Below are 8,511 nucleotides of genomic sequence, written 5' to 3' on the forward strand. Positions count from 1 at the left end.
GCTAATCTATTACCGCAAGACTCCAGTGGACGCTGATATAACTGGAGTTGGACGTCGGTCAGGATCTGCGATGCTGGAGGGTACCTACAAAGGAAGTCCACACTCAGCAAGGATGTTTCAATAGGAGACCCTCCAATGCTTAAGTTAGCCAAAATTTTAAAAATAGTTGAGAGAAAAGATTATAAGATTGGAGTGAGCTTGCTTTAGCTTATCTTATCTTTGTGTCCCCTTCATACTTTTTTTATTTGGAGATTGAGCCCATAGGCTGCTAGTCGGAATCTGTATTTGTTAGATCTAGTTCTGTAGGTCGGTAAGTCATATTCTGGCCTTCGTTATGAGAGAAGTCTCTTTCATTTTTCTGTAGCGAGATTGTTAGTCATGGATGTCAGGTGCAAGCTTCACCTACATGGTTTAGCTACAGAGGTGATGTCTGGGTTCACAGCTAGTCTGATCTCATCACATGCATCATCTTAGGTACATTCTTTGGAGGATTGGTTTCGCTCGACGAGTCTCTGCCGTAATAATATTTGATCTTTCAATTATTTCTTGCATGTTAATGTATATTATTCCCATCCAAATATGATTTGATCAGACTACTTACATGGGTGAACAGTGATCGGCTAATTTTACTTGGAATGCTCAGTTGAACTGCTCAGATGAACAAATCTGCTTAAAGCTGTGTCTAACTCGAAAATAAAAGAGAGAATATGGAAGGCTGCCGGATTTTATTTGGCAAGGGACCTTCGATGCTTAGGTTAGGCAACAATTTTGAAGAACAATGAGGCTCGAGAAAAAATAAGAATTAGCATTAAAAAAAAAAAAAGAGTATATGTAAGTGTAGCCAGAGCTCGCGAGGTTTCACTATACAGATCATGCATTAATAATCTTGAGCCGAGCTACAATGGCCGTCTCTTGGGCAAACTTTAATGGCCTTTATGGACTATTTAATGGAAGCCATGTGGTGAGCTTTCATTAGCTGTTAGATTACGCCAACTGAGGTCGGATTCGAGGCATATCATATGCTAATTTTAGTAAAAAAAAATAAGTCAGACGTTACATTAATTGGTAACCATGGGAGATGCCTTGGCCATACTTGATAGCAGACTGTCTTGAAACTATGGGCGAAATAGGAAGAAAAATTGGAGAGCACAAGTCGCATGGCAGACCTGGGCAGTATCTACAGAATGATACTTCTTCTTTGCACTACAACAAGTATTTTAAAAGAAAATTAAAGAAAACGATGACCAAAGACATTACCATCATTTGATTGAGGATGTGAACCGACAGAGGATACAAGATTGGGTTAGGGAGACTGAGCAGTGGAGTGGGTTACGTAGGAGCGGGCCATCGAAGAACAAAAGAACAAAGGCCCGTCGTTACATTTATTCCGTTTGTCTCGGTCAAACGAGTGCATGGTTCTATTGCATCAGATTTGCTTGAAGTTTATAGTACCGGATGATGGCGATATTTCATCGGTCCTAATTCATTGGATGGAACGCATGACCTACCATGCTTCATCTGGACTGCATAGCTTGACGTTGAAAAAGCTCTTTTTAAAAAAAAAAAAAAATTATATTGCATCCAGGTTTTTTTTTGGGATAAAGAGCATCACTCTCGATTCATTAAATAAAAACTTACAACCACAAGTACATAAGATCTGCTCCATATATTAAGATACTATAGTAGTCAAAGCAAACGTAATTTAAATACATAACGAGACGATCCACCCGTAACTCTATGCAAAACACGAGATAGATTTACACACATTATAAATTTCGCATCCTTGTTGAGCACTCAAGTGAGAACATATTGCATCCAGATTAGGCTATCACTTTGTGAATAAGAGTGAGAAATGGTGGAGAAGAAGTGTGTATTTTGACCATTTGGCCATATAATAAGCTAAAAAATCATCATATCGTGGGTCCACAACTGCCGGCCACTAGGAGGAATCAAGCTCTTCTTTTTTTTGAACTTACGATGTAGCCTAAAATGAGGTAAAAGGCCTGGATAAAGGTTAAATAATGATATTAATCATTATTCTTCGGGGATAATTTACGCTTGTTTGTTCATGCCCATAAGCTAAAACAAATCACTTCACTTAGTGAAAAAAATATAATTCATAGTCCTGACAACCAATGAACTGGTCAAAATCATCAAACTCTAATGGATTGCACATAGCCTGTGGGTCCAAAGACCCCTGACTGTTTACTCCGCAAAGATCATTCTTGATGGGCTCCTGGCAACCATCTTGATGCGTCATGCCATAATCTTCTACTCCCAGCTCACTGCCACTGCTTCCACCCTCGTTCCCCTCAACATCCAGCATCGACGTGAAGTCAAAGAGCTGCTCAACGTCAAATTCGGACACAGGCAAGTCAACCCATGAGCTTACCAACTCGTCATTGTTTTCCGGGAGCCAAGCTTCGAAGTGCTCCTCCGAGATTGTTGGCTTGAACCCCTGCATTGGTCCGAGAGGATTGTTTGATGGGTGAGAATGGCCATGAACACCCTCATGTTTCGTGTTCAGCTTAAGGTTTAGATCATCGATCGTTAATGTCTGTTTGCTCAAGTGAGTATTCCAGTGGTTCTTTATCTCGTTGTCTGTCCGGCCAGGCAATCTTCCAGCAATTAGAGACCATCTACAATACGAGTACAAGGTGATTAGATTTCAAAGCATGCATGCTTTTTTTTTTTCAACAACAAAAGGTGGTATGCTACTTCATGTGTTCCAAGCTCAGAAAGATTCGCCGAGCTATGTAACTCTGATAATGAGCCCCACAATGCGTACAGCATATACTCGGTGTAACCCGGGCCCGGTGAAGGCGTGTAGAAAGTCCAAGCACTGGACCATGTCTTCCAACCCAACTGCACGACATGTAACATGCCATCACTTGACCCGTGATACACCGAGTATCATGTGGGCCAACTACCAGCCTTTCAACCTTTATCAGACGGGTGACAACTCGTATGATTGTGTGATCGAAGTGATGGTAGAGGGTTCCAAGGAATACCTGTTGCCCAGGAGGTTGTGGAGTCGAATAATGAGATCCTCTTCATCTTCAGATATATTCCCTCTTTTTATCCCAGGCCTCAGATAGTTCAGCCATCTCAACCTGCAGCTCTTCCCACACCTATTAAGCCCTGCCAATAGAAAAGAAATGCTACCAAATTATTATTACACCCAAGATCTTCATCAATATCTCTTACTGCTTTACCATTGTGTGCAAGAAAGCATGGCATCGATCTCTGGTATTTTCCAAATAACAGAAAAGTTGAGAGTTCATACTAAGTGCTCACTTCTCACAGCAGTGCAAAAGATCATGTCTGCTTTTCAGCATATATGTTGGGAAACTAATTAATAAAATTGTGTACAATAGGGAGTAAAAAGTAGGGGAAAAAAATGAAGAGAAATGAAAGGTTGGTTATGTATAAGAAGTAAACAGTCACTGAAATTGAAAGAAGTCGCGTAGAAACTATGGAAAAGGACAAACAAGGACATATAATAAAACTAGCAGAGAATTTTAATGAGATTTAATATTGTTGTTTAACCTTTATGCAGGCTTGTTACCTTATTTTAGGCTTTAATTTATTCAAAGTTCAAAGAAAAGAAGTGTTTGGGTTCCTTTTGGTGGCCTAGAGTTGTGGACCCACCACATGATGGTCTTTGGGTTTTTCCAACCTCCGGTCTGATTCTGAAAACGATATTAAAAATGACAACTAAATAAAAGGAACGGTTTTTTACCATATGCCATCACATTTGATGTAATGAGATATTTACTTTTTAGTATGACTACATTTCTGAGTTAAGAAAAAAAGACTTGCACTGGCCACAAAGGAAATCAAAAATTCACCATATATGAAAGACAGCTTAATTTTTTAATTTAGTTGATTAGTACTAATTACTTAGAAGATAAACTTATTATTTTTATGGAAAAGCTTTTCCAGTTTTCCAACGAAATTTGCAGAATGAACTATTATTAATGCAGCATGCTGCAATATTTCAAAGATTTCAAGTCAAATAGATATATTGCCAATAAATCTGCAAGCAATACATAGCCCTCAGCAGCTTTTCCTTTCGTACCTTTTCCTTTTCCCCATCAGTTTAAAGCTTCGAAATAAAACTGAGCCTGTGACTCAGTGTTCTTAATTATGAACTCCTTTCGTGGCTTCTCACGCTAGCTTCAGTCTCTATTAATTTCTCTCTCATCATTTTTTTTTCGATCTCTAAACAATAAATTTGGTAACAACACATGACTTGCCTAATTTCCTATAGTTTACTCAAAAATCAAGTTAAAATTCTAACCTCTTCTTAATACTCGCAGTGCATACAAAAAAGAAAACAAAATAGAAGTAAATGAAAAAGGGGACCCGTCCCCTAGAATCCATTTAAGGAGCAATCTATAATGTACATGAAAGCTTGCTCGCGGGTGTGTAGACTAGCAGTAGCAATCAAAAGATTTTATGGATAACGAAAGCCTTCTAAATGCTCTCAACAAATACTTAACAGAAATATTCTTAATTATCTGCGTCACTTAATTTATAAATCAGAAATAAGAATTGCCAAAATAAATTACCCGACTTCCAGAGTCTGGCAGCTAAGGACCATTAATTGCAGCTGTACTTCATACTTACTATGTCCCTTACCCTTTTGTCACTCTTTATCCTTTTGTTATTTAGGTATGTATTTATTCTCTATCTGAGGTCCTCTAATGATTATTTGGATCTATCCCACACGAGTCATTAGAAAAGGAAAAAAAAAAAAAAAAGAATAAGAAATGAATAAAAAGATAGCTCTCCTTCCAAACAAACTTCTGTGAAGAAATGGAGAGAAAGGGAGAGCGTGGGGGGGTGTTGGGGTGTGGCGAGAGAGAGAGAGAGAGAGCAGACCAGCTTTGGCAGGGAGAGTTCTCCACTTCTTGTCACCATGAGTTCTAATGTAGTCTACAAGTTTCTGGTCCTCCTCAGCAGTCCATGCCCCTTTGTTTACCATCACCACCCCCTTCTTCCCTACTCTCTCTGTCTTCTTCACCATCTCTTTAGCTGTTAACTATACTGCTCTTCCACTGAAGTACACTGGAATGAACTACACCACTCCTTGTGAAGTGCAATCTATGGGCTTATTGGCCAAGTATATGAAACTAAAGGGAGAGGAGGACAATAATGCAAGTATGGAGACAAAGGACCATCCCATCCTCTCTCTTTATAATGCTACTCTTCACATGCGTATCTAACCCCCCTTCCCCAACAGCCACCCAAAGGGCCCCAGTTCCATGAGGTTAGAACGTGTGGTGAGGGTTGGACGTGAGACTAATCTTGGATTATAAAACCTCAAAAGTGTAATAAGCTTTGCACATGGAACCTCTCAACTATGAAAAAATATTCATTGCAACGGTGGTATTACCTCAAATCTATAACAAATCAATGAAAATCTTTATATTTTATCGATTATCGTATATTTTATTGGTTGCAATGGATAATACTTCACGTCACTACTCCTTTGTATTTCACTCATTTTCAATTATTAATTGATTTATTAAACGGTGATGTGGTATCATCCTTACAATAAAAATTTGCCCATCAACTATCAAGAATACTGAAGGTTTCAATAAGACCAACGTCTCTGGATAAGGTACTCCGAAGAGAAACCACTGTATACGATAATATAGCTCTGTACCATTTTTATTTGAAAATAAACTAATGGCTTTTATAATATTTATCATTTGCGTTCATGGGAGGAGGCATAAAAAATTCAAAAGAATAACTCCATACAAATCTCATCAAGTTATTTCTTCAGCTGGTAATAAAATTTTGAGTTTATGGGAATAAAAATAAAATAGATATCATGATAGACAGAAGGTAGATAATGATTTGTTTTCTAGAAATTCATTGTAACGGCCTTTGCTTTTCAAACCTTGCGCATCGTATGACTTAATTTCATGTGATGCAAAGAATTTAAAAGTTGGAGAATAAATTAATTGGCAATTCTGCGGAGACTGATTTGACTTGTGTCTCCATTACAAAAGGTGAGGATGTTCTACATGATAAGTAATATTGGGAGGGGGTTTTAGGTAAAGAGCTGGAATTGCGTCATGGGCTGGCTGGCTCAAGCCGGTAGCTGGAATGAGCCGCAATTACTCATGTCGCAGCACCCTGCGATTCGCATGTCTCAAATTTTTGGAGAGCTATTCAAATGATTTCAAAGTTGTAACTAATTCCACAGTCCTTGTCATGCACTTCAAATGGATCACTTCCCCAAGTTTTGGAAATTCCAATTCAGAGGGCCATCAAATTTTCTGCACTGTGACTGCAAAAACTGACAGCAGTAAGTTATTGGCAGTCTAACAACTTTCAAATTTTATGTTATGTCCATGATAAATAATTGTTTTGCATGTAAACAATTGCCAATTGAATAACATGCGAAATTTCATATTATCTCCATGCGAGATTATTTTATTGCACGTATTGAATAGAAGAAAATTATTTGCATGAAACATGAATCCAAAAAATCCTCATTAAAATGGAGGCTGCATGATGCTGTGGTTCTTGAGAGGGTGACAGATCCTCTCTCTCTCTCTCTCTCACACACACACACATGCACACATTAAAGAAGAAAAAGACTTCCACCAAAAAAAAAAATTCCACCATAAAAAAAAAAAAAGAAAGAAAGAAAAGGACGAGACAGGTTACAGAAGCTTCATTAAGAAAACGAAGGGATCCAAGGAAAATTATGCAAAAAGATAGTAGGTAAAGAGAAGATGCTGCAGTCAAAATAGACTGAAAGAAAATAAATTACATCATGTTAGAAAATCTTGATAAGAGCGTTTTAAAATGCAAGAGATGTTTTGGGACTGGTGACTAACAAACAAAGAAGTGTCTTTTTTTTTTTAATTCAGAACCATTTGCCAGATTAGTGTCCAATTGAGAGAAACTTTATTATTCCTTTCCCTCCAATTAAACCAGTATATTGCACGGATTGGAGAGTCCCTGCTGCTCTAAATTTGCCAGCTATGATTTCAGTCTCTAATTAAACTGCATGTTTTTTTCGATAACTTTGTTAAGAATCTCAATGTGCAGGCCAAGCTAAGGGAAAATAGACAAGTAATAAGGTGGTGGAGATCTTCTACGACTCAAGTTGTAGGAAATTGAGTGTATATGTACTTAACTTTTCAATACATGCAGTGTCTAGCTCTAGGTCTTCTATTACATAGAGTATAAATCATAGCAGTTATCCAGGTCCAAGATCAGTAAAAATTTGATGACTTGAATATTCTAGAGGAATACTGAAGTAATATTTTTTTTGGGTAATAATACTAAAGTAATATTTGAAATATATCACCCGCACACACTAAAAAAAAAGGTTACATGATTGATGTGTAACCTCTTGATTGGCTCAATGGTTATTTCTTTGTACCTAAATCCATATAGTATCTTATCAAATAACTAATTACATCCGCATACTTAACTTATTGGTATGAAATTTTCATATTAATTATACCATGGTATTGCTCATGTGAGTCACCTAAGCATGTATTTATCCCCTATTAATTATGTACTATTGGATAGATCTTGTATCCTATGCGAGGAAAAAAATCTAAACATCTTTCAACTAGTCTTCTTGGATAGTGTCTTAGGTTATTACATCAAACCATTTCAACAAATCATTTGAGTAAAAGCACCACATAATAATGAGATCAATTATCCTTTTTCTTTGATTTTGCTCCTGAAGATTATTTTACTATATAGAACTTCTACTAATTGAACCGAACTAGTAAAAATCATCCTTTTGTTCTGGTGATGGCAAGGTGGACTTTGGAAGCTAGTTGGAGATTTATTCATTAAGGATTGATTCAATGGCATAAGATACTGGAGAGATCAATCAGACTAGGCTTAATTGTTAACCCTGATATATTTTGATATATGATAATTGTTAATTAAAGGTGAAAAATGGCAAAACCATCCGGACATTTTTGACCTATTGGCAGATTGGATTGGGTTAATGTTAACCTCAACCTCACCTAATCTTAACCTGCTGATTATCCCCCTACATGAAACGATATATGGTTGCCAATGTGCAGATAGGATAATTACAAAGATACATACACAAACACCCACATGCATACCAAATTTAGATATAAAGACATCTAAACTCCAATGCAGCAAGAATTTGGGTGCGTTTTCAAAGATCCAAAGCCAACTCATAGGTTGTGCATTGGCTTTTAGATCCAAATCTAGATGATTCTAGACACTATGGTTTTCCTTATTATTAAAAAATCAAAGACATCAATGTGATGTCGGTTTCCTCCATCGTTTTGCCAAAAAAAAAAAAAAAATCAAAGACATCGAAATTATCATGGCACATAAGTCCTAAAGACCCTGCCAAACCTTCTTGATCACAACACCCCCACAACAAACAGTTGCACTTGGAGATTCTAGGATAGTTAGACTGGTAGATAACAGGACTTGGACCACTAGAACTGTACTTTCCTCTACTTTCTAAGCGAAGAAAGAGGC

General features: G+C 37.3%; 1 protein-coding gene across 1 annotated transcript; it reads right to left on the bottom strand.

Annotated features, from left to right (window-relative positions):
* Window positions 1-1,622: 1,622 nt before the first annotated feature.
* On the bottom strand, window positions 1,623-5,153 carry LOC140852342 (transcription factor MYB3-like). The gene is made up of 3 exons (XM_073245255.1): window positions 4,888-5,153; window positions 3,012-3,141; window positions 1,623-2,639 (listed from the first exon to the last, which is right to left on the bottom strand). Exons 1-3 carry the CDS (start codon window positions 5,030-5,032, stop codon window positions 2,099-2,101), a joined length of 816 nt encoding a protein of 271 aa, XP_073101356.1. The 5' UTR covers window positions 5,033-5,153; the 3' UTR covers window positions 1,623-2,098.
* Window positions 5,154-8,511: the final 3,358 nt, after the last annotated feature.

Source organism: Elaeis guineensis, chromosome 11 (genome assembly GCF_000442705.2).
Source record: "Elaeis guineensis isolate ETL-2024a chromosome 11, EG11, whole genome shotgun sequence".
Lineage (NCBI taxonomy): Eukaryota > Viridiplantae > Streptophyta > Magnoliopsida > Arecales > Arecaceae > Elaeis > Elaeis guineensis.

What these genes read in the sequence shown, in the direction of transcription:
- LOC140852342 (XM_073245255.1), bottom strand. Translation starts at nt 5,032, where the DNA reads ATGGTGAAGAAGACAGAGAGAGTAGGGAAGAAGGGGGTGGTGATGGTA. An exon ending in AACTCTCCCTGCCAAAGCTG is followed by an intron (nt 3,142 to 4,887) that starts GTCTGCTCTCTC and finishes TTCTATTGGCAG; the next exon opens with GGCTTAATAGGTGTGGGAAG. An exon ending in CACAACCTCCTGGGCAACAG is followed by an intron (nt 2,640 to 3,011) that starts GTATTCCTTGGA and finishes CTCGTATTGTAG; the next exon opens with ATGGTCTCTAATTGCTGGAA.